Source organism: Dama dama, chromosome 9 (genome assembly GCF_033118175.1).
Source record: "Dama dama isolate Ldn47 chromosome 9, ASM3311817v1, whole genome shotgun sequence".
NCBI lineage: Eukaryota > Metazoa > Chordata > Mammalia > Artiodactyla > Cervidae > Dama > Dama dama.
Window position 1 is genome coordinate 64486634 of NC_083689.1, and position 26178 is coordinate 64512811.

The 26178-nt window shown below is 51.4% G+C and overlaps 1 protein-coding gene and 1 non-coding gene across 10 annotated transcripts in view; one reads left to right on the forward strand and one right to left on the reverse strand.

Annotated features, from left to right (window-relative positions):
- TNIP1 (TNFAIP3 interacting protein 1) overlaps positions 1-26178 on the reverse strand; it is a 50934-nt gene that overhangs the window by 6273 nt on the left and 18483 nt on the right. For 3 of the 9 annotated variants that reach the window (XM_061151758.1, XM_061151760.1, XM_061151757.1), the window contains exons 2-13: positions 22691-22862; positions 21373-21507; positions 19867-19952; positions 18197-18277; positions 15116-15307; positions 11644-11738; positions 10026-10242; positions 7347-7406; positions 6144-6233; positions 4444-4509; positions 4151-4282; positions 1732-1860 (exon numbers count right to left, since the gene is read on the reverse strand). In XM_061151758.1, the coding sequence (XP_061007741.1) occupies positions 1732-1860; positions 4151-4282; positions 4444-4509; positions 6144-6233; positions 7347-7406; positions 10026-10242; positions 11644-11738; positions 15116-15307; positions 18197-18277; positions 19867-19952; positions 21373-21507; positions 22691-22826 (1419 nt within the window). In that variant the 5' untranslated portion in view covers positions 22827-22862. The remainder of the gene's footprint in view (positions 1-1731; positions 1861-4150; positions 4283-4443; positions 4510-6143; positions 6234-7346; positions 7407-10025; positions 10243-11643; positions 11739-15115; positions 15308-18196; positions 18278-19866; positions 19953-21372; positions 21508-22690; positions 22863-26178) is intronic. The other 6 variants (XM_061151765.1, XM_061151764.1, XM_061151766.1 and 3 more) reach the window with 4 other exon arrangements.
- On the forward strand, positions 13001-13073 carry TRNAG-UCC (transfer RNA glycine (anticodon UCC)). The gene has a single exon. It is a non-coding gene; the product is annotated as a tRNA-Gly (tRNA).

Below are 26178 nucleotides of genomic sequence, written 5' to 3' on the forward strand. Positions count from 1 at the left end.
ACCCTGAAAATGGACTGGAACATCACCAAATAACATTGAGTTTTTTTTGTAAAAGCCCTGTTTTTACTACCTTCACAGAATACTTTTCCTTGCATAAATAATGTGCTCACATTCTCTTGAAAGTTATTCATTAACTGGTTTTCTCCTTCCACCCTGTTAACATGTTGCTTGAGAACTTTGGAACACCTCTCAAGATTGGCCATCCTCATCACAACCTGGACTTTAGTGCCCTGGACAGCAGGGCCTCTGCTGGCCATGTGACAGCACTGCCCACAGTGCCTCCCTGGACCCTGGGGAAACCTTGGCCAACTTGGACTCAGGCCCCTCTTTGTCTCCTTGACTCCCCCCAGCAACAAGAGGAAACTGCAGATCCAAGAGTAAATTCAAGGGACTTTCCTGGTCCAGCAGCTAAGACTCCAAGCTCCCAATGCAGGGTGCCTGGGTTTGATCCCTAGTCAGGAAACTAGATCCCATATGCTGCAACTCAGAGTTCTTACGCCACAACTAAAGATCCCACATGCTGCAACTAGGCCGTGGTGCAGACAAAGAAAACTTATGTACATATATTTAAAGCGTAAATTCAGACTGCTCGAGGGAAGGCTATGACTGCACCTCCCACTCCATCTGTCCCATTTTTCTGATGAGCAGACTGAGGTCGAGGGACAGGGAGAGCCTTGTGTTAGTCATCCTTACAAGTTTCTGTCCCCAGCTACACCACAGAAACCCGGACAGCAGTGATCCTGCCTGGGTCATCTCTACAACCAGCAACACATATAACATTCTGCCCGGATTTAGAGCCCCAAGTCCCCCAGCTTGGGATAGATCCTTCTTTTCACTGAGAACAAGCCCCAAGGCCCCACATTTGGCGTCATCAATGCTTACCCAACACCAAAACCAAGCAGAAAGAGTCACTCAAGTAGGGCTGGGATCCAAGGAACACAAACTCACAACAGAGTCTGCTGTGAGCCGAAAGAGCAGGCAGACAGAACAGGAGGAAAACCTGAGCCTTCGAGAAAGTTTCCTTTCAAAGCCTCTCCATCAGCTCACTCCTTTAACCCCTGCACTAGAAGGTGGGCAGGGCTAGCATGATTCCAGCCAGGGTTCAGATGGCAAAACTGAGACCCGGATAGGTTACAGGGGCTATAACTGGGACTAGAACCATCCCCCAGGCCAGCCCACTGCCCCTCACCTTGGCTCAGAGCAGAGGTGTCCCTTTACCTGGGCGCCCCTAGCCCCAGCCCCGCCCCGGGCCGCATCTCCCTGGATCCCCCTTCTTGAGGGCAGGGACTCAGGCCAGAGCTCATCCACTCCCTTCAGTGAGTTTTTCCTGAACACATGCTTGGTGCCAGGCGCTGGGGGTATGTGCCCTGGTGAAGACACATACCTCCCAACACTGGATGGGAGGACCGACTGTCAGTAAGTAATCACAAGAAAATGCCAGAAGGGTTTGAAAGAAGCTGCTGGTGCTTTAGCCATAGAACAGGGAAACTCAAAGGAGACTCGGGAAGGCGTTCCTGGGAAGCAGTGTTAGAGCTAAGCCGGGCACTCAGCGTGCGGGGAGCGGGGCAGAGGCAGTAGAAACCCCGGGGCCGCACCCAGGCCCTCAGCACCCTTACCCTGACCCAGGAGTCACCCCTCCTGAGCTGAGGGTTGGGGGTACTGGCCATGGGGCGGGCTCTGCAGCAGGGCTCAGGGAAGCCCTGCCCCTCCCCAGACCTTGGCCACACCCACCTTGTTGAGCCGCTGGATTTCCTTTTCCTGGTACTCCCGCTGCCGGGTGAGGGGGCTCAGCTGGTCCTGCAGGTACTTGACCTTCTGGCGCAGCTCCTTGGCCTCTGCGGTCAGGTGCTCCCTGTCGGTCTGCAGGGAACATGGGTCTGGTGTGCATGGAGTCTCTGCAGGAGGCCCGGACCCCACGACTGCCTGCCTCGTCCCTGGGTGACCGCACCTCCCCCCGTCGCTCTCACTCCACAGCCCCACGATGCTCATGCACAATGCCCTGTGCAAGGCACCCGCCTGAGAGTAGTAATGTCCACATGGTCCTGTCCTCAAGGACAGGGCGGCTCAATTGAGTGGAAGGCCCCAGGTTCCATCACCACCTCCTCCAACAGCGAGGTGAGCCCTCGGGCATTGTCACAGCCTTCTCTGGTCTAAGCTCATCTATCTGCCATAGGTAAGGGGTTTGTAACAGGAGTCACAGATGGGCTTTAGGAGATCTGTGAGCCCCCACACCGAGTGCAAAATTTTGACTGCAATTTATAGAGAGAAAAGTCACAATTTCTACCAAGCTCACACAGGGGTCTCTTACGACACACAGAAAGTGATGTCACTGAAAGTCTCCAAAGGACCTCTCAGCTCTTACAGTCTCTAGGTATAGTGGAGAAGACCCTCAAAGAGATAAACACAGCATGAGGCGGAAAGGAGTCCTCCACAGAGAAACAAAGTCCTATGAGGTTAAAGTAAGAACACTCCTGCCGAAAAGAAACTGGGGAAAGCTTCAAGGTGGAAGCCCCGCTTCCATACATACTATGGAACAATCCAGGTTCTTTACTGCTAATAGTCACAGCTGGAAAGGCCCTCAGAGAGCATCAAGTCCTAGCCCCTTTACAGGACTATCCAGAGGTGACTTATCCAAGACCACACAGTGAGCTAGAGCTAGACAAGAATCCAGGTCTCCTAATTCTTGTGTCCTCTGTCCCCTTGCAAGCCAAAGGGAGGGTTTAAAATAGAAGAGGGCAGTATGGTACAAGGGCCAGGCATACCCACACGAAACTATTTCTGTGTGTTTATGTGTGCTAAGAGGCCTGGAGAGATACACCCAAATGGAAACAGTGATGACCACTGGGGAGGGCCTGGAACTGGGGGATGGGGTGGTAAGGAGAGATGGCCTGGGGAAACTCCCGACTGTAACTGTTGTGTGAACATGTCAATATTCTACAAACTAGCTGGTGAGATGCTTTCAGCTGGAGATGACAGACAGCAGCCTTGGCTGGATCTTGTGGGAGTTGTTACAGGCTCCCATGTAAGAGGCCCTGGTCTGCACGGCCTCTATGGCTCCGTGTTCCTATCCACGGGGCCACGCTTTGTTCTGAAATTCCACCTTTCCCCCAGCTGACCGGAAAGAGCATCAGGAATTTAGCCCACCCACTGACGGGAGCCAGGGCCAGGCTGACTGCCCCAGCTGTGACTGTGCTCTCACGAGAAAAGACAGGCAGTGTCCCCCGTAATACACATCCCCAGGGACGGGGCAGTCACCAGGGCAGGCTGACTGCTCAGAGAAGGCCCCAGCTGACGGGAGCAAACTCTGAAATGCAAACCATGTTGGAAATGGCCATTTCTAAGTCAGGCAAAAGCAGCCTCTGCCTAGTTCTCATGAAGGTGGACACATGGTGACACAAAATCTCCAGAGAGCCTGGGGGTCAAATGGCCTTTCCTCTTGACGCTGCCCCAGGATCAGGGCCTTGGCTGGTGTCAGTCACACACACGACAGGTCAGACGCTCCTTCTTCAGGGACCTGTTTCTGCTCCCCCGCCACACCCACCGAAGGAATCTGACCTCCCTTCATGTTCTCTCCCTGTAACTTCCCCTGTGTTGTACTTAACACACATCTGCTCATTTACTTCTGTCATTAGATGTTCTATGTCTCTTCCCCCAGGGGCGGGGGTGGCCGTTTACTGTTGACTCCATGTACCCAGCGCTGTGCCTAGTGCATCACTGTTGAACAGTGACCGGATGAAGGACTAAAGGAAGCTCTGTCTAATGCTGGAGCCCCTCCCTGACAACAGGCATCACCACTGTGCAGGTTCCAGAGCACCTGCCCCCATCAAGTGTACTAGAGCTGGCCTGGGGAATCTTTTCACATTTTGTGCTTCCCTATACAGTTCCCTAGACCATGTGACTTTCAATTAACAAAAAGCTCTCCATGTGAAAAAAGAAAAAAATGAAAAACATGCCTAATCCAACCTCGATTTTCAGGTGGGAAACTGAGGCAGAAGGCAGGAAAGTGCGTTTGCCTCAGGCCACACAGGCCTTGAGTCCCGGAGTCAGAGAGGGAACCAGGTCTCCCGACCCCCACCCCCAGCTCCCAGCTGATGGGGAGGAGAGAGCAGGCCTCCAGAGGTGAGTCTGCGAGACCCACAGTCACACTTGCCTCCTCCATTTCTATCTTGGACTTGGCCAGGAGCAGCTTGCGGTCAAAGTCGCGCTGCTTCTGCTCCCGCTCAGCCTCCAGGTCAGTCACCTGCTTCTGCAGGTCCGCCAGCTTCTGTCGCAGCTCCGTGATCTGGGTTCAGAGGCAGAGAGAGGGATCGACTGAGGGCCGGGGCGGACACCCACAGTTCAAGGCTGCGGCGAGGGAAGCAGCATGCACAGCGCTGAGGATGCCCTGAGAGCCCCGTGGAGAAGCAGGGGTGTGGCCTGGAGTTCCCATCACCCTCACAATACCTTCTGCTCGTACTGCTGCTTCATGGACCGGAAATGCTGGTCCCATTGCTTGTTCACTTCCAGCAGCTGCAGGGGAGAGACTGGGGTTAGCAGGAGATAAGCAGAGGAGGACCAAAGACAGCCAACGCCACCACCACCAGCTTTGCAGGCACATCGTGCAGCACGTGTGGATGGTGGGTCCACACACTGCCTTGATCCCGTGTTTCTCACAACCTTTCCTCCAGTGAGTCACGTTTATCAACCACCACATTTTACCCTCACCAGGAAAGCAAGACTAACACCAAGACACAGAAACAGTACATAATTCTGGTAAAGAATTATGGGACCCACACCCATGCAGAAGGGCAATTCAGGACTATGTATTAACTTCAAGTTCTCTTTAACCAAATAATTCCACTCTGAAAGATGGTAACCAAAAGAAGCACTTGCACAAGTGTGTAAAAAATATGTGGAATAGTGATCATCTCAACAATGTTTATACTGCAAAAAGACCGAGGCAAACTTGAGCACTGGAAATAGGTTAAGAAAATGATAGAATTAAACAGAAAACGGAGCACTGCACAGCTACTCAGAAAGTTGGGCGCCTGATACATTGCCTCTGCTCTGAGATGACACTAATTACTTGCCATAATTTTGATGTATCGACAATTCTTCAGTGAAGGAAAACAATCCAACACCATTAAATTAATAAAACAATGGAAAGGGCATCCTTTCCAATTCCAACAACATTAAAATAGGATAAAAAGTACTCAGAATTAAAGAATCACAGAGTATGCTTTTATATACAAATATAATAAATACCCTCAAATATACAGCTAATTTTAAGAAAGGAAAAAACAACCTGCAATGTGGTATTTTGATATCATTTTTACAAATGTCATACATTAGTAAGTACACAGACAAAATTCAGGAATATGCAAAGAACTGTTATCAACTGTGGTCATTTCCAGGAGGTGAGATGCTACATCTTTTTATAATGAATATTTTTTATAGTATCTTTCTAATAAAAAAAAATCTTATAGCAATACAGAAAGAAAACCTACATGAATATGCACCTAAACAAAAGACCAATGGAGCCTAACTTTCAAATGTGCTGGAGGACCAGGGAGGGCAGAGAGCTCAGGGATTGAGACAAAGGCCTGAGCTGTGAGGAGAGGAGGGGCTTGGTCAATGGAGAAGATTAGGTTCCCACCTCTGGTCCAGAAACATCAGGGGAGGAATATGCATGAGACACAAGGGAAGAGCCTCAATTTCTGGAGACCCTCGGCTAATTGGAGCAGTGCTACAAGCACGTATGGGGTCTCTCCTTCTGTGACAGACCCTTCCTGAACCAGCTTCGTGGTGACAGCTGAACCCCAGGCTCCCCTTTCCCGATGCTGCATTTGCCTTCTATCACAACCTTTCACCACCATTCAGGGTTCGCCACGGGAGACTTTCTAAACTCCCCCCCTCAACAATTATAGGCCATGCCCCGAATGCCATGTCCTCAGAGTGACTCCTATGGGCAGGGGGACTGATCAGGAGACAAGAGCCCAGGGCAAGGCAGCATGTCTTATCCTTGGGCAGGCGGTTCAGTGGTCACCATGACAACTCATCACAGAGACCAGTCCGAGCCCGGGGCCAGGAAGGGCCTTTGCCCTGCTGGTCCCGGAAGGCGGAGAGGATCTTCCCCGGCACCCCCACCGCCTCCAGCCACCTACCTCTGCGCGCTGCTGTTCCAGCAGCCTCACCTTCTTCTCAGCCGCACCCAGGGCCCCCGCCTCTGGGGTTTTACCTGTCGTCACACCAGCCTGAGGAGGAACACAGAGGGGCCTTCAGCAGGGCCTCAGGCAGCACTCTCTCACCCACTCAGTGCTCCTCCAAGGCCACTCACCCCCGAGACCCAGCCCCCGGTCTCCTGCCTCTCCACCCTCTCACCCACCAGTCCCAGCCATAACTGAGCCTCTTAGGGACGTCCACACAGACCGTTATTCCCCTTCCCTGATCCTCAGTGGCTCCGAGGCCCTTCTTACCCCTGCCCGCTCCCCACAGACACTTCTTTCCCTGTTCAGGCTCTATCTCTATGGCACTGCCGACTGCCCTCCCCTCCTCCACACATCAGCCAAAAGTCCTCTGAAGACAAGAGTTACCTACTTTTAAAAATATTTTATAAAGTGTTTATTTTTAAAATGTCTTATTAAAAGATATACAAATAAAGACATGTGTGCACGTGTGATCAGTACATGTATTTCCTTGCTCTGGCCTCTGAGAGGGCCTAAAGCAGTGTCACTCAGGTAACAATAAGCACAGATCTTGGTCTCTAAATAGCATTCTCCAACAAAAAGAAACAGGGCTCCTTGGAGAAGTGGTTAATTTCATGGCTGGGGCAGGGAAAATATAAGGTGAGTATGGAGCAACTTGTGATGCTATAGAAAGTAAGGAAGTGTTCAATCATCATCATCAGAAGAAAGGCATGTCAAATGGGCATAGGAGACAACTTGAAAGAACTTCCTATGACCAAAGCAGGAAGAATCTGAACAAGAAAATAAATCACGATGGTGTTGGGTTATAAGCCAAAGGATAAAATATCCTTGAGTCCATATTGATAGAAACAGATGAATAAAAAAATAAATGGGGGAGAAGGGACAAGAATAATTCCAATTAGTAAACAGAAAGAATGAGGGAAATCCTAAATCACCATTAGAAGGCTGTAGTGATAATCACGGCAGTCAAGATCTGCCAGTGTTTACTAAAATAAGTATAAAGAGAAACAGCGCATCTGCAGTCTCAAGCACATCCTTGAAAATAAACACTTATTAATTACAAAAGAAAAATTAGTTCCTTTATTATGAAGAAACCTGACAGACAGACCCTTAGCCAAATGATCAAGATTGGGTGTAAATGGACATACTGACATCACGTACCCTTGACGCGTTACACGATGTCACTCCTGTGGTCTTCTTGTCTAAATCCACAACATCAGTCTAATTACAAGAAAACACCAGAGGAACCCAAATTGAGGGACATTCTACAAAACAGCTGAAAGCCTTAAGCTCATGAAAGACAAGAACCATTGGAGCTGTCACAGGCAGAGACTAAAGAGACGGTACAACTAGATGCAATGTGGGATCCTGGATTTAATCCTGGTACAGAAAAAGGGCATGAATGAGAAACAGGTGAAATCTGAACCAAGTCTGTAGTTTACTTAATAGTATCGTGGCAATGGTCATTTCCTGGTGTTGATCATTGAACCATGGTTACGTAAGATGTCAAGGCAATCAGGAGATGGGCACTCTCTGCACTATTCTGCTACTCTTCTACACATCTACAGTTATACTAAAATAAAAAGTTTAAAATTTTTTTTAAAATATGAAGCGTTGAGGTGAAACAGCAGAAGGATGTCATCAATTCAGAAATTGAACACCAAAAAAAAGGAAAGAAAAGAAACTGATCACCAGTTCTACCTCTAAGGACCTGAATGATGCAGGCCAAGGTCCACACCCTCAGTACAAGATTAAACAGGACAGGCCCCAACCTGACATCCTGCAGGCCTCACAGCATTTGTCCTGCAGTCACTGCCCACATTCTCTCCATTCCTTGCCTTCCCACTCCCCCGCACCACACATACACTCCCCTGTGACTTGGCCGGGTCGGGCTGAATGAACTTGTGAGGCTCAAGCGCCCCTGCAGGCTAAGGTCTGTAAGTACACCACAGAACCCAGAAATAAGGGGAGAGGGCTAGGGGAGTCCTCCAGGGATGCCAACTCCTTTAAGAAAAGTGAGAGATGGGCCTGCCCCTAGAAGCCTGATGCCTCCTGCAGGGGAGCTGTGCTTAACATTACTGAGGAAGGAGGAAGAGGGGGTGCTCCTGGAGGTGCACCCTTAAGCTCCATAGAGAAGAGTGAGTGAGTGTGAATGAAAGTCACTCAGTCATGTCTGACTCTTTGCAACCCCATGGACTGGACTCCAGGCCAGAATACTGTGTGGGTCCCCTTCTCCAGGGGATCTTCCCAACCCAGGGATCAAACCCAGGTCTCCGGCATTGCAGGTGGATTCTTTACTAGCTGAGTCATCAGGGAAGCCCCTGTCCACAGAGAAGAGAAACCAAGTCTGTCATTAAAAGTGACAATCAATGTTCAGTTTACCACTTACCAAGTGCTAAACCTACTTCGCAGGCATCACATCACTGAACTGTCCAATCACCCTCTGAGGTAGGAGTTATTATCTCCATCTCACAGAGGAGGAAACTGAGGTCAGAAAGTTCATGTAACCTGTCCAAGGTGGCAGCACTGACAAGAGGTGGGTTGAGCCTGCATTTAACCCACATGTAACTGCAAGGCACAGGCTTCACCATCACCTGCAATGCAAGCCTCTTATGGGACCTTCCTCCCGGGCAAGGCAGTAAGAACATCTGGCCTTTCCAGACACCAGTGATGTCAAGGCCTTTGGAAAAGTGAAGAGGGCTGCCCATATACCACCGTGAATCCAGAGGAGATCAGGAAAATCCATAAGGCACTTCCACAAGAGGGCAGACAAGGCAGGCCCTGATGTGAGGTGTAAACAGAAGAAAGAGAGTGGCTTCATGAGCTGCGAATCAGAAGGCCGATCATCAGCATGTCGTCCTGTCACCCCAGGTCTGCCTGACAACAGCAGGTGGATATAGGAAACTGGACAATGTGATGTCACACGGCCTCTCCAAACCTCCTGCCATAAACAGCCATGGCAGTCTCATGGAGTAAGAGTCCCCGCCCTGCCTCCCTGACATGTAGAGAGGAAGCCAAACCAAATAATGAATTTGCAAATCCTGGGTAAACTCTACCTTGTCACATAGTAATAAGGAATTAAGTTATTAGGATAATTATTGCTATTACACAAGTGTGGGGCTTGTTAAAGACACTGATGGCTGTGCAGTCATTAAACCTCATTAAAGAGGAAAAATATGTCAGTAAAAAGCTGGGACTCAGCTCTACAGGAAGACATAGACCAGGCGAGGGGCCAGCCAGCTCCCATGCAGGAACTGGATGCAAGCCAGCACTGGGAGCAGCAGTGGGGAGGAGGCAAGTGGGCCCAGGGCATTTGCAGGCCTTGCTGAGTCCACACCCTCTTCTCTGCATGTCAGAGGCTCCCGGAGCATGACCACAGGAGCTGAACACAGTCCCCTCAGGGGCTCTCTCAAGCTAACATCCTAATTCCACTAGCAGTATTTGAGACATTAAACTGATTCTGGGAGCCACCTTGTAAGACAGACTGACAAACTGGAACGAGTTAGGGGAGATGCCCAGACAGCACAAATGACTCGCCACCGCCTTTATGAGCAATGACCGAAGGAGCTGCAGCTATTCAGCCTGGAGAAGGTGTGGGGACCCCACAGAGCCATGGTCATAGCCCACAGGCTAAGTGTGTGTTCTAGGGAATGGGACGCTCCCTGTAGCTGGCAGCAGAATATGGGCTGAGAAGTGGAAGCTCCAGGGAGGTGGACTGTCAGAAAAAGCCAAGGAAATGCTGTCTAACAACTGGAACCTTCCAGCAGTGGGACTGGCTCCCTGCCCCGGAGGCTGGGCACTGGCCATCCGGATCTGGGGAAGGAGTTTCTGACCACATACCTGCTGCAGTGTCGCCGCCCCCTTCTTGCCTGCGCCTTCCATCTTTGGTGAGCCTGGCCGCCCAGAGGCACCGTCTTTACTGCTGCTCATCAACAACTTCCTAAGTTCCAGGTTTTCCTCCCTGGGTTGGAGGCAAACAGGAAGGTCATACTGCCGGCCCCCGGTAGAGGAGACAGGGGGTCTCAGACAGCCTACTCGTCTGAATTGCAGCTGAGTCCTGGGGAGTAAGGAGAGTCCCTGAGACCTGCGCTCAGGTGGAACCACAAATGGCATCCCCACGCCACTCTGCACGACCTCTCTGGAATTCTCTGATCTTCACCAACAATCCATCCCCAACTATGGGATGTCTGTATACGTGAGATCTTCAGGATACATCCACACTGCATTAAATAACCATGGATTGGGACGTCCCTGGTGGTCCAGTGGTTAAGATTCCAGGCTTCCACTGGGGGGTGTGGGCTTGATCCCTGGTCAAGGAACTTACGATCCTGCATGCTGCATGGTGCAGCCAAATAAAGAAATAACCCTGGTTCACACTCTCTGAGAAAGTTCCACCCTTTCCAATTATCCTCAGACAACCTGCACGGGTAAGTCTGTTTGGTGCTCATAGGTCCTGGGTGCCTCTCTAGTGCTTGCAAGTGTCCCGTGTTGACTGAGAAAGAGCAGCCTTCAAGGCTCAGAGCCTTCAGTGGGCAATTCACCAGAATTAATCATCTTTCCATTTTTGTTGTATTTATTGTTGGAGGCATCTTCTATTTATTCCAAGTAATGCTCTTTTCCAGTTATCTAGTGCAAGTTTTCTTTATAATAATCTTCAGTAAAAACATGATGCAAATTAAATTCTTAAGTAAATAATAAAGTAGGTGATAAAAAAGATACAAGATAAATGGTGATGTGGATTCATGTATGACTGAAATATGGAAAATATTTCTTCATATTCTGTTTGCCAACTGGGTTCATTATGAAAATAGCCTCCGTCTCCCTCTGCAGGGTGAGGGGTTTGGCACACGTGATCTCAAAGGGCTGAGCTCTGATGGTCAAGACCAGTGTTTCTCTGGGGTGATCCTGGACACACTTACACTGTAACCACAGAAAACGTGTTTATGGGCCCACTGTAAAATGCAGACATGTAGGTCTCGCCCCAGACCCACTGAATCAGAATCTCAGCACAGGAGAGAGGGTGGAGAGTGCAAACTTGCAATGCCTTTCCTGACCCTCGGTGATTCTGACGTACAACTAAGGCTGAGACCAGGAGCCAGCCCAGAAGAGCATTCCCTGACGGTTCTGCAGGACAGGATGGTGACCAGCAGAGGGCAGCAAAGTCCAGAGCTCCATCTCCAGCAGCCCGCCAGCTGTTGCTAACAGGCAGGTTCCCAAGGAAGGAGTGCACTTCCGTCCAGAACTTCTGAAGCTCTGAAGGCACTTTATACACAAACACTCCACGGTATTAAATGGACCAGAGAGGAAATACTCGAGGAGAAGGACCAAGAGACCTGACATCCAAAGCAGAGCTGGGCACAGGGCCCAGCGCTCTCAACCCAGAAATCAGTGCCACACACCACAGCCCTCCGCTTGCCCACCCGGCTCCTCACGCCTTCTCTGCGGAGCCTGGACTTACCGCAGCCTCTCAGCAGCCTGATCCCGCTGTTCCAGGCCCTTATCCAGCTTGGACTTCAGGGCCTCATTCTCTTTCCGAAGCTGCTCACAGAGCGTCTGCAAGGCAGAGAGAGGGAGATGGGGGCAAAATAAGGGAAGGAGTGCACCCCAAATGCAGAATGATGCTGGAGGATGGGGGAGGCGCTATAACCACACCACGTCCCAACACGATATCCCCATTGCATGGCCTCACCCAATTCCTCTTGGGACAGCAGGAGTCAAGCCAAAGTCCCACTCAGGCTCCTCTCTGCATCAGCTCCCTCAGGAGCCAGCCATGAGGAGGCCTGACCAAGAGTCAGCCACAAGGCCTTCTGGTCCTCCAAGGTCACCCCTCCTCCTCTGTTCCCACAGCCTAAAATGCTCTTCCACACCAGCTGTCCCCTGGCTGACTTCTACTCCTGCTTCCAGTCTTAGCCTAAATGTCAAACCTCCTCCGAGAAGTCCTCCCTGACTCCCACATCTCAGGTAAGCCAGGTCACCTCCATTTTCCTTGCCCACAGGTCCCTGCTCTCACCCTCCTGGTACCTGTGACAATTACAGCTACAGAATCATCAGTGTCATTACTTTCTTTGTGTCCACCCACCCCACCCCCTACTAGTCCACAAGCTTCCAGAAGGCTGGGATCCCCTCACCACTCTCTTGTCCCCTGCAGGACCCCCACCTAGCCCAGCGTCCAGCACAGCTCAACACTTAATTTCACTGAAGGAATGTACAACCGAATGACTGAAGTGCCAAATGAATGAAAGACCATGAAGACCTGAGTCCTAAGAGGCCTAGAGCTTAGGCGATTTGGAGAATGAATGAGGCGTCGAAGTGGGGGTGGTCATGAGGCTGTCAGCTGGCAAGTGGGAAGACGGGGTATGTGGTCAAGATGTCACCAACTCCCAGTGCAGCTCCGGATTTCCTCACTTCTGAGGCACGATTCCCTCCCTTACAAAGCGGGGCAACTACCCCTCTCCTGCCTCCCTTACAGGGCTGCTATGAGGACCTGCAAGGCCAGGAGAGCACAAGGGCCTCGTCAGCTGCCAGGCCCTTGATAACCTTTGAGGATGCATGTCTGAAGTGCTGTGAGGTGGGGCACGTGGAAGATGGGCAGCCAGATTCAGGGCCTCACAGATGGAAGGAAGGGAGTGGCTAACTAGTAACGGAGATGTACCAGGTCAGGACTAAACGACTCAATCTTTCAACAAATATCTAGTGAGCAACTAACCTGTGACCCATACACAGTGGGGTGCTCTTCCACTCACTGCCTCAGTGGAGCCTCACGGCTTTCCCAAAGCTACACAATTCAGCTCACTTTTTAATGCTGGCCAGGGAATTCCCTGGTGGCCCAGTGGTTAGGACTCGGCGCTTCCACTGCCATGGCCCAAGGTTCAATCCCTGGTTAGGGAATTAAAGTCCTGCAAGCTGAGGGGTATAGCCAAACGTAGGCGCTCTCTCTGTCTCTCTTTAGTCCCTAAGTCGTGTCCGACTCTTGTGACCCCATGGACTGTAGCCTGACAGGCTCTTCTGTGCATGGGATTCTCCAGGCAAGAACACTAGAGTGGGCTGCCATTTCTTTCACCAAAACGTAGGCTAGTACAGATAAAAAAATGTGCATAAGATTGCATAGTTCTTAAGAATCACCACTGGGATTAAACACCATCTGGCAGACCCTAAATGGTGCCTCTTTCTCCTGTGATGAAAGAGCAGAGAAGGGAGGTAGCACTCTGTGAGCCAGGCTGGAGACAGAAACAGTGAGTGATATTCACCGGACCTTTCACCCACTCCCTCCTGTTTCCCAGGCTTGTCGTGATCATATGACCAGTTGTGGCCAATGAAAGCTGAGTGCAAGTGACAAGTGTCACCTCTGGGCTGGCTCATGCACAATTCTCTGGTCTCTTTTTCCCTGTGGCTGCCTCATATTCCAAAGAGCACAAGACAGTGGGGGCCTTGTTTCTGCCACAAAGCAGAAACAAGCCCCTGCCACACAGAACAGGAGGGAAAATGTTTACAGTATGCATGGAGATTTCAGAGCTGCTTGTTTCCACAGCAAAATCCAGCCCTCTCTGACACCCTGGAACTCAAGGGTGATCAGACATGAAGGAACAGAAAAGCATTATGACTGATTGCAATGTCCAGCAGAGGCCTCATGCCATGCCTGGCCTTAGAAATGCTGAGGGAACCAAGAAACAAATCAATGAAAGAATGACAAGGGACTGGATTAATCTACCTCCACCCACAGGCTGGGAAAATACATAGGATGACACGGCCCTGGGTGGGGCCTCCAGAGAACAGAACGTCCTGCTTTGGGCACTAAGAGAAGGCCAGGACAAGGCCTCATGTGCTATCCTTCTGGGCAAGAGGCAAATACCCTTGGCACAAAGCAGATGAGAGAGGTAATCACAAAGGTCACTATCTTCCATCAAAGTGGTTAAGAGAGCTCATGTGTGAGACCATTTGTTCATTCATTCATTCATTTACCAAATGCGCATTCCGCACCTATGAAGTGCCAGACACTGGCAGTGGTGGACATGTCAGACAAGGCACCTGACCCTTTTGTGAGGCCTACATTCTAGCAGGGAGCATAAGGAAAAAAACAAATACAAAGAAACCACTTAATAAAATTATTACAAACTATGGTAAGAGCTAAGAAGGAAACAAATAGGAACCTGATCGGAAAATAAGGGGTGGGACTTCCTGGAGGCCCAGTGAGTAAGATTCTGTGCTTCCAATGCAGGGGGCATGGGTTCGATAACTGGTCGGGGAACTAAGATCCTGCATGCCGCACAGTGAGGCCAAAAAAATCTGAAAAAGAATATATGTGTGTGTGTGTGACAATCACTCTGCTGTATGCCTTGCCTAGGAAGGAAATCTAACTTCATTCTCACAGCACAGGTAGGGTTATGAAGGGGAAGCCCCCTCCACTGGGGAGGCAGGCTGGGACAGTAGTTAAGAGCATGGACTTTGGAATAAGACTTAGAGATTCAAATTCTAGCTGCACCATCTACTAACTGGGGACCTTAGGCCAAAAAAAAAAAAAAAATCACCTCTCGAGGGCTGTGGCCCCCGCTGTGAAGTGGCAATAATGATGCTCCTGCCTCAGGGGGCAGGGCAGTAACATGCAAGGGGCCAGCCCCTGTCCCCTCCCTGTCCACACCTGTATGCGAAGAACAAAGACAAGGATGCTGCCAACCTGCTGCATCCACTGCCTCCAGAGTCACCCCAACCATGAAATTTGCATCACCCACCCCACCATTTCCCAATTTCCTTCCTCGTCCCTTCCCACAAGTTCCTTACCCCGCTCACCACCTTGAACAAGAAGCCTGAGACGGGTCCCCAACCACGCCCTTGGAAATGCCTGTGGTCCCCTGGACTCCTCAGAAGAGCTGGAGGAAGCAGAGGGGGAAACCACACGGCCAATCCTGGGCCACCCGCCCCAGGCCCGGCCTTACCTGTAGGATGGAGGTCCGCTGCTCGTTCTTGTGCACCTTGGAGGCCAGCCGGTTGAACTCGAGGGCCATGCGGCCCAGGTGCGTGAAGAGCTGGCTGTGGTCGGGCTCCTCGGCGCACACGCTCAGGGTGGTCTCCAGGCGCTGCAGGTGCAGCATCAGGTTGCTGTCCTCCTGGGGCAGGGGGCCCAGCTCCTGGGGGTGGAGGGTGGGGGCGGACCGCTCTTCAGCACAGTGTGAGCAGGTCTCTCCAGCCTTTCTCCCTCTGCTTCCCCATTCCTCATGACTCAGTTTCCCCCTCTGATCCCAGCTCAGCCTGGGGAAATTCTCCAGTTACCCAGGTTCCCTGTCTGGGGCTGACTCACAGTGCAGGCCCCAGGACTCCCGGGCCACTGGCTGTCTCACCAGTGGTGGATCCGCCTTCCTCCCACACTCCGGGCCTCGCCGAGGGCCTCTAGGTCAGTCACATGTTTATGGGGCCTCAGAATCCTCATCTACTGCACGCACACACCCCCTTTCTTCCCTTCCACCCCACAGGGTTCCCCTGCAGGTGAACTGACACATGAAAGCGGCAAGCCCAGGAAAAAAAATCAGTCTATCTACAGCGCTGCTTCTTCCACTCAGCAAGGCTCGGCCCGCAGACATCGAAACTATCTATCATGTCTGCTCCCGTGTCTTCTGGGGGATGGTCCAAGCATTCAGCAACTTCTCAAAGGACCCAAGACTCAAAACACACTAAGACGCATAGCTCTAGAACTTCCCTGGTGGTCCAGGGGTCAGGAGTCCGTCTGCCTACAGAGGACTCAGGTTTGGTCCCTGGTCCGGGAAGATCCCACATGTTGCAGGGCAACTAAATCCATGTTCCACAACTACTGAGCCCGCGCTCTAGGACCCACGAGCCGCATCTATGGAAGACTGCATGCTAAGAGCCCATGCTCTGCAACGAGAAGCTACAGCAATAAGGAAGTCTGTGTACCACAACAAGCGCTTAGTTCCTGCTAACCACAACTAGAGAAAGCCCGTGTGCAGCAATGAAGACCCAGCACAGCCAAAAATAATTCATTAATCTGAAAAAGAAAGAATCATAGCTCCGTATAGCTCAAAGATACCCAGTCTAGTAGAGAATTAAGATAGGAAGCAAACCATGGGCAAGATAGTCCAGTCTCAGAACCTGTCTCTCTCTCTCCTCTGTCTAGAACACAGACAGTGCCTTAGCTATGCCAAACACCACGTCCAAGGATCCACAGGGGTGCCTCACAGCTGACCACCTTAAGCCCCTAGCTCCCCAGCCAGGTACCTGACTGCCCACCTTCCCCTGCCTGAGCCCCCAGGCCCCATGTCTCCTCAGCCTTCATTCCCCTGGTGTCCCCTCTGTTCATCCTTCCTGGCTCTGCCCTCCTGTGAGCGGCTCTAGCAGGCCCTCCATCACACTGATGCAAGTCACAGGATGTCAGAGCTACATGAAGCCTCAAGGTTCGGGTCTAGAAACCAAAGTGTGGGGAGAAGAAGGCTGCCCAAAGTTGCCCCGTGAGTCAGTGGCAGAGCCAGGGCCAGACCCTGGGTTTCCCGATGCTCCATCTGTGGCGACTTCCCTCGTCTGAACTCCGCAGCAGTGGAAATGCCCTGAGGGCCATAGCACAGTGTCCAGTGAATGGCTCTGTAACACTGTCAGCACCTTATTCTAACAGGTGCCTCTTTCCACACAGGGTCTGAGGCGGCCAATGGTGCTCTTTTTAAAGCTGGGGACCTGTGTCATCTCTCTGACCTCTCCGACTGGCCTGCAAGCTCCCAGAGGACAGGGAGGCTGTCTTGTCTTTGCTCGGCACAGACTAAGCTCATGGTGGGGCGAAGGATGATCATCTGATGAGATGAAGTTCAGGGTCATAGAGTGAAATGCTTTCAGAGCAGGCAGTGGGGGGTGGGGAATCGTGCCTCCTTGGCCAGCTTCTCAGAACCCTCAGGGACACAACAGGACCAAGGGTAGACATTCCCAGGGGAGGAAACACAGAACCTTCCCGATACCCAGAGCTGCCCTGTGTCCCCAAAGCCTCTCCAGTGTAAGCTGCGTGGCAGCCTGATGGAGACCTCACCCTGGGGACTGACTCACACAAGAGACAATCAGTGAACTAAAGAGCAACCTTTTTGTATCCTGCCTTGCTAATTCAATATTTTTAATTTTTATATGTTAATGTATTTTTCGGCTTTTAACTTGAAATTTTAACCTTTTAATCAACTGCTCATAGCTTAAAGAGTCAAATTGTTCTCCAAGGTTTGCAATGGGAACCAGTAGTTTCTGCCTCACTTCCCTCCTCTCCCCAGTTCCCACTTCCCAAAGCCTTTCACTTTAAAGAACAACATTTGTGCCCCAAATAAGGCAGTGGAAACCGAGGCATCAGTGAAGGGTTAGACGACCTACTGTCTGTATAACAACAAAAAAAATCTCCAAGGGATGAGGGAGAGAAAAGGAGGAGAGGGTAGGATGTGGAAGATTTCTGAAGAATGTTCCATGCCTTCCTCAATGGTTCTCCAGTAAGTCTGCCATTTTAAGAGAGAGCAGGGTGACATAGTTGGCATAAAAGCAGCAAAGTAAGGTAAAGTGGGGACCAGGTGGACACCTCAGAGCTGGTGGACTGTGTATGTTTTTCTGTGTGTGAGCGCAAGGTTTAACTTCCTACATACATGCCCCAAAGGGGAGTCTGGGAGAACCCAAGAGCCTGCACAGAATGCCAATCATCTGCCTCAAGCTGCTCTGGGTTCTTCTGACCCTTTCTACTCTACCCGGGCTACGAGCCCACAGGCCCAAAGGCTGAGTCATAGTGTGCAGAGGTGCTGGGTGCCTGGCGGAGGCAGCGGGGCTGGCAACGTGCCTGGACTTTCACAATGGTCGGTGCTCGTGTGGCCCACGGGGAAGTCACCAGTCACGGATTTGCATATGTGAGCGAGAAACACCCCCCCCCCCCGCCCCCCAGAGCTGGCCCCTCAAGCCTATCCCAAGTGAGCGCGTCCTGTGCCTCTCACCCAGGGCCAGGTGACTGAAACAGAGAGGAGATGGGGGGTGTGCCCAGGGACCTGCCGTCCACTCACCATCGTATTTCTGGTGTGGCCGCTGCTCTCTGGTGAAGAAGGCCCCTCGGCGGGGACCAGTTCAAATTCAGAGGAGGTGTTCTGTGCAGAAGAAGGGAGTCAGGGAACACCTGGGAGAAAACCCCTCGCCCCTCCTCTATGGACCCTATAGCTGAGAGTGTGGAGGGGGCACAGAAGGGAGGGACCAAAAATCCCTTCTCACATCCAAGTCCTCTGGGCAGCCCCTCCGTGTGGGAGGTGCCAGCCCAGGCGGGGCTCACAAACCATGAAGCAGGAATAAATCCCAGCAAGTCTGCCGGCAGCCCACTGTGTGACTCGAGGTCACATTCTCCGTGGCCAGTTTCCACATCTGTAAATCAGGGATACTGGGCTAGCTGACCTACAAAGTACTTAGCATTTTAGGATCTTATCTTTTTTTAATGGCCTTGCACTTATAAAGTACTTTCATGAGGACTTCCCTGGTGGTCCAGTGGTCAGGACTCTGTGCAGGGTGCACAGGTTCTTGGGGAACTAATATCCCACATGCTGTGCAGCAGAGCCAAAAAAAAGAATAAAAATAAAATGTTTTCATGAACTCCATTTTTTCTCCAAGCAACCTGCGGGAGTAGTCAGAAGGTTACATCCCCACTGGACAGAGGAGGAAACTGAGGGCCTCTCACTAATAAATGCAAAAGTAGGACTGCATTTCAAGGACCACAAATCCAACATCCCTGTGATGGCACCTGAGCCATGTCCCAGACCTAGGAGTCTCCGACTGGTTATCTGGGAAAAACAGGCAGCAGTGAGTGTGGCCACGGCCATGGCGGTCCTGTGCCTGCCTTGCCAACCCAGTCCCAGAGATCCCAGGGGAGTGGACTGATCTGGGGTAAGTCTCAATGAGAAACTGGCAAACTTGGAGAGACTTTTTTAGGACACACACAAATCTAGGGTGAACCAGGACTCCAGACTTTGCCATGTCTCCCAGCCACTCCAAGTAGCAGATACTGGTTGTACAACCAACAGACGGGTCGCTAGCCCCGCTGGACCAACAACTGGCTCTGGGACTGCTGCTAAACCTTGTCGAACAAAGGTTAATTCAGCCTTCCCTTGTCCCAGGAAAGGGCAGGGATCGAGGGATCTCTTGTGCTCAGCTTCTGCTGAGCCCCCCAGCCTCCAACTTTCTAGGCCTTGGCACTGCCCCAGAAAGTTTCCCTCTCCCCTCTACTCCTCCTCAGCTGTCCTACATGACCTCGAAAAACATTCTTCTCTCTCTGAATCTCATCTGTGGGATGGAGACTCTAAATGATATGACTACCCTGAGTCCCTTCCAGTCCTAGGATACCAAGTGAACCTTCTCAAGGCAAATCTGCAGAAGACAGTTTTGAAGCCCCTGCTGAGAAGGTGAGCTGCCTGTCATGTCCTCCTACTTTCCGAGCACGTGCTTAACATTACACAACCAGGCAGATGGGAGGAACTCCTTGTGCATATCAGGGTTTTCCTGGTGAGAATGAACTCTGACCTTCATATGAAAATGAGGAAACCGAGGCCCCAGAGAGACGGAGATTAACTTGCCAATATCACCCAGCAAGTCAGAAACCAGGTTTCCTGACCCCAAACATTTCTCTTCCTATTCTGCCAACGGGACCTTGAGATCTAGGCAACTTTTTGTCATGACTCCAAATGCAACTTACACTGGATGGAGGTTTGGGGACTGGCTCTGGCTTGTCGCTTGGGTGTGCCGGGTCAGCAGGGGTTGCTGGGACAGCTGTGTCCTTTCCTGGAGAATTGACAAAACGTGTGTGAGAAGCAGAGAAAGAGGAAAAGCCCAGATGCCACCCCCTTAAGAATGGCCTTGGCCCGGAGAATTGTCAAGAGTTCCTTCCACGAGTCTGGGGAGATGTGAGGTGGTCCCAGGATGACGGCTCTGGAACAACAGGGCAGAAACTGGGCAGAGACCATCTTCCCTGCTCTCACTGCGAAAATCCCAAGGTGATCATTGCTCCTTGCTACTTTGGACCTACCTCAATAATGACACGGATGACAATTTACAATTAACAAGGTGTTTTTATATTTACTATCTTGGCCAATTCTCAAGACAGCTTTGTATCCCCATTTTAAAGGTAAGAAAACAACCACAGAAAGGTCACCCATTGACCCGGCTGGCAACTGCAGAACTGAGCTCTCCCTCCCTGAATTCCTGGGGCTATTGTCCCACGGAGCCCCCTGAGGGTAGCTGCACGGTTCCTTCCTGAGGTGAGCCCGGCATCCATTCAGGACTCAGAAAATACTATTGAAGATAGTAGAATTATATGTAACCTTGTTTTGTATTTTCCTAGTCTGTAAATGTGTTATCATACTTTCATAATTAAAAAAAAAAAGGAAAATACTATTGAATGGACAAGTGGAAGCTGGCAATGCCCTCTGCCTGCAGCACAGCAGACTCTGAGATCATCACTCTCCTCCACGCGTCCATTCAGTAAATGTCACCAGCAGCCGAATGGAAGCTTGGCACACTGGCCTGGGCTGAGGCTGCAGGTTACCTAACCTGCAGGAACCATCTGAGTCCTTTTCTTCCCTAGTTTCAGACCTTGCCCTGGATGTGGAGACATGCCAGAGGAATGCATATGATCACACACAGGACTTTAACCCTAAGTCACATTCAGCACTTTCCCTTAATAGGCAGTATATGGACCTGACATCTGAAAGGCGCTGCTGCAGGCCGAGAGGCAAGCCCAGTTCTGCCATGGGCCTCAGCCTCCCCACCTGTAAAGTGGAAGTGGGGCAGGGTAGACCAGAGAGCTTCTGACTCAGATGCCAACTCTAGCAGCCCAAAGGTGTTGCCTGGAGCGCAATGCCTGGCACATAGTAACTGCTCATCAAATATGTATTGAGTAAGTTATATTGATAAAGATCCTGAGCCCACATCCTGGAAGGAGTGGATTGTCGCAATCCATTTCTAATGTCTGTCAGGGTCTCAGGACTGCTGAGTCACCAGCCATTTCTGGACAAGATTATTTTGAGGTCCTTTCCAAATCTGACCTTCTGGGGGATGCTGTAGCCAGAACATGATTGGGAGGACAGTCTGCAGCCTAAGGATAGACAAAGGAGAGGTGGGTTTCTGACTCAGAAGGGACTCCTCGGTTAAGGGCCTAGAGAGTGAGGGTATGGGCAGAGGACCGTCCGGGCTCCCCCTATACCTGCAAGCTCAGCCAGGTCACTGAAGGAGGCCAAAGGGGGAGATGGAGGTGGGAGTGGCTCACTGTCCTTGACCAGCTCCTCTGCCTTCTGTCGCAGCCTGGATGCTTCCATCTGGGACTCTTCCAAAAGTTCCCCTGGGGAGACAACGGGGGAAGGAGGAGCAAAATTACTCAGTTAAGCATGCTGGCTCTCCACCCTGACCCCTATGCCTATTCTGCCTGGGTTTGGTGCTCCAGGTCCTGGCCTTCGCTCCCTGCATCACCTCGGGGGCTCCATGGGACACAAATCATTCCAGCCCACGGCCAGAAACAGCCTGATAAGGAAGAGGCCTTGAAACCAGAGGGAAAGGAGCAGAGGGGAATCGGGAACAAACTTCTGGCCTCCAGCACCTTCTTCCTGCCCCATTCCTGCCACACCTGACCAGGGGCTCTTTCAGGCCCACCATCATGGTCCCAAGGGGGGGCTACCCACAGCCTACAGCCTGCAGTCAGGGGCTCCCTGAAGAGAGGAGACCTTCCATAACATCAATCACCCACCACCCCTCTGGGCCTTGTTTGCCTTCTTGCATAAGTAGAGACAGGGAAACACCATCCCTCCTTCGCCAATCTGCCATTCCAAGGAGAGATCTGCCAAGCAGGGAGAAAGCATTTGGGAAATTGGGAGCTATACTCAACTCCCAAAGCCCAAGGCCAGAGAATGGGGCAGCGAGGTGAAGGAAGAGCTTTAGGAATCTGGAGGAAAGGGTCCCCTCTGCATGGGGAGATCAGTGAACACCTCGCATGGAGGAAGAGTCAGCATCTGAGCTGGGTGCTGACAGACGGGGACCGGTCAGCCATGTGGAGGGAAGCGGGCTGGTCCTGGGCAGTGGTGACAGCTTGGGTGAGAGCCAGGAATCAAGGGGTCTCCTCCTGCCCTGCTTCAGGCCAAGCTGGACTCGCTGCTCTAACACCTGGGGGCTGGACCCTGGTTGCCCTGGTGATGCCAGTTCTCCCCATTTTTGGTGCTTCTGGTAGACGGCCTATTCATGGCTACTCCCCAGGTCTGCCAACTGAGCCTGCCGGCTCCCTCTCCACCACCCCACACCTCCTTCTCAGTCCCTCACAGTGTTCTGAGTCTGGTCACCAGGGTTCCGGGGTGCTGGGGACGCAGGGCTGGGAAGACTGCCACCTTGCTAGAGGAGTGCGCAGAGACGCAGCTGTGAGGCAGGAGCCGATGCTGGGCCAGGAGGGAGAGAGGGGACCTGGGCAGAAGCGTGCGCCAGTCAGCACTGCAGGCTGAGGGCGGAGCTCTGGAGGGAGAGGGCAGGGTCTGCTTTACCTAACATCTTTATCCCTTGCATTTTTTCCTTCAGTCGGGAATTCTCCTCCACTAGGCGCTCAAAAGCTGAGGACGCCTCTCCCAGAGGCACGCCGCCCCCAGGGTCGTAGATCCGGTATGGTCCTCTCCCTTCCATGAGGCTGGCTCAGCCCCTGCCGTGGTACCCGCCTGGCTGGAAGGACAACAGCAGTATGTCAGGGGGCTGGCCGAGCCACTGAAGCATCCTAGACAATCAATGCCCTGGAAGGCAGGCCCCAGAACCCAGACAAGGACACAGCACCACAGGCTGGTCTGCCCATGGCACAGCAGGGCAGAACAGTCGCTTCCTTTGATCTGGGTACTCTGCCTCTATTCAGGTGACCTAAGAACACCACCAGTGTCTTTTGGCAGCCTCACTGCACCCCCAGTTCACTTGGGAACAGCAGTCAACTGTGAGGTGCAATGTGGAGGATAAGAAAAAGCATTGGCCTGGGAGTCAAAACACGTGAGCTTCAAGTCCTACTGATGGGGTCCAGAAGAAGCGGGACCCTGAATCACTGCATCCCCAGCGCCCAGCAGGGTATTAGCTCTGATGGGAATGTCCAGTAAACACTTATCGAATGAATAAACAGTCTAGCTATTAACTCACTGTGGGATCGTGGGCAGTCCCTTCCCCTCTCTGCGGAGGGGAAATGAAAGTCTCACACTAAATCAGTGATCTTTAAAGTGAAATGTTGTGCCCAAAGGGATAAGCAAGTCATCCAATCCGAAGTTCCATTTATATGTACACTAGCTTTTCTAAAAGAAAGAAGAAAAAGAAACCCCCCTGACTAATATTTAATATACAAATTGACACTGTCACCCCCCTCCTTCCAGTTCTAATGAACAGATGGATTTTCCATCAGAGTACCACCTGCTTGTGCAGCAAGGGCTCTGCACTGCTCTGTTCGATTTCACTGGCTTTACTTCATCTGAAACCTCTCTGCAAAGTGATTTCAGGAATCTGACTTCTGTGACAGTAGAGAAGCTTCTTTCTTGCATTCATTCACTCAACAATTATTGATTGAGCATCTGTTCTGTGCTGGATGCTAGTCTAGGTGCTAGGTAATTATCAGCAAACAAAAGAGACCAAAAAAAAAAAATCCTTTTGGAGCTTACATGGTAGTGGTGGAAGAAGACAGACAATGAGAGAGATGAGCACAGTATTAGGGGTAATGGAAATATCTACAGACAGAAATTAAGCAGGAAGTATGAGGTAGGGCCTTAATTTTAAATGAAGGTGTCAGGAAAGGGCTCACAGGGAATGAGTGCTCGCCTTCAGGGCTCACCTGAAGGAGGTGAGGGAACTAGCCATGCAGATATCTGGGGGAATATTATTTCAGGCAGAGAGACTGGTAAGTGCAAAGGCCCTGAGGCTGAAAAACTGATTCAGCCTCCAGCCTTACAAAGAGCTTACCAACCACAGAAGAGCTCCAAAGGTTTCCACCACCAGGGGCTCCAGAAGGACCTGGAGCCCCAAGACCCCCCTCCCAAGATCACCACCCCAAAGGCCAAAATGATCCTCAAAAGATCCTTTGAGCACCCACAAGTGCTTTACTAAAAGAAAAGAGTACAAAAAAAGAGACTAATAATAACAGCTCATTTATTAACCTACTTGCCAGGCACTGCATTAAATCCTTCAGCTGCATTATCTCAGCTAAACTGTACAATGGTCCCAAAATATATAGTATTATCCTCACTTTATAATGGAGGCTCAGTGAGGTTAGAAAACTCAGCCAGGATTACACAGCCAGCAAGTGAGGCAAGATGCAGATCCAGGTCCACCTAAGAAAGCTGAGTTGACCACCTGCTATTCTCACACAGCTCCCTCCAAGACTCAGGCCAGAGGGGCAACAGGCAAGTTCAAGCCTGTTTGCAAGATAACATGGAGCTACCTATCCAGCCACTCTGGGCTGTTTCCCTTGCCCTATAGCACAAGAGATAACAAGGATTTAGGCCACAGGGTCCCCATTACCCTGGGATGCCATGAGCCAGAAAGAAAAACAAAGTTCTGGTGAGTGGGACCCCCGTCCCCCAAAGACTGACAGACAAGAGAAACTCACACTTGTGAGCCACCGACACCCCACGGAGCCCCAGAGGCACAGGACAGCTGACCACACACCCAACACAGAAGTCACCACCTCACGGGGGACTTATTTTTAACTCAAAAGATCAACATTACACAGCAGAGCAAAGAAAGCTCTGAAGTGCTCACTGAATTAATTAGAAGACAGTGTGGGTGAGGCTCCTGGCACAGTGACTGGCATGTAGCAAGGAGCTCCAAATGTTGGTAGATGTTGCGGGGGGGTTCCTACCTCTGTGCTCCCCTTTCTCCTGTGAGCCTCTCCAGCAAGCCCTTACGCCCAGAATGGAATATGTATGACTGGGGTAAGTCTTTATGTATCTGACTGAAAATCTCCTGGAGGCAGGAGCATGCTCTCCTCATCAGTGGTGCCAGGGCAGGCCTGGCACTTGGAAAGTGAGAGGTGACTGACAGCTGAATGGAGTCCACAGATGGGGAGCTCGTGACCTGCAAGGAACCCTAAGCACCTCTGGTGATAAGTGACAGCAGGTGTCTGGGTTCCTGCTCACCACTCCACACTCACCCTACATGGAACTCACAGTTGACAATATGTGATAATTTGGGAATATTTTTGCTCCACACTTGGCTTGCCCAATAGATTCAAAGCTTCAGGAGAGCAGCCACCAAGTCCATCTGGTCTACCAAGGTATCGTCAGCGTGGTCCAGAACAGAGCCCCAGTAAATCTCTAATCAGAGCAGAGAGACTGAAAGGACCAGAGGAGCCCTTGATCCCACACTTGCCTCCTGAGAAGCCATGTGCAAACATCCTGAGAGCCTAACTGTGATCACTGACCAGGGACACCGGGACAGCCATACACTTTTGGATCAAGCCTGGCACAGCCAAGCTCCCTCAGAGATGCCCAGATGTAACACCAAGCAACAGAGCAGGAGGCAGGACCCAGGAATTGAAATCCCACCTTCACATTCTCCAAACCATGCATGCTCTCCCTCAGCACTGGGAAGCCTCCAGGGAAGGGGGCTCAGGGGAAGCAGCTGAGGGGCAGGCAGGCTATTCTCTCGACTCCAGCCTGGGTGGGCAGAACTGGGGGCAGGGGGAGAGTACAAGCTGCAGGAAGAGGGAGCCCAGAGCAAATAGCCTACTGTGAGAAAGTCTTCTCTGGAGACCAGAAGAGCTACCCAAAGGACAGCTTGGACTTCTGGAGGCAAGAAACACAAAGAGGGGAACAGGGAATTTCCACATCCCACTGACCTCATGCCCAGATGGTCAGCAGCAGTTTCAGGATGACTTCCGGGCAGATGGGAATTCTCCTCCTGGTCTGTGTGGTTCTGAGATCTTTCCTAGAGAGGGGACTTAGTCCCAGGATGACAGAGCTGGATAGGAATTTCCAAGGACAACGAGGCCAAGTCCATTACCAGGCGCCCCAAG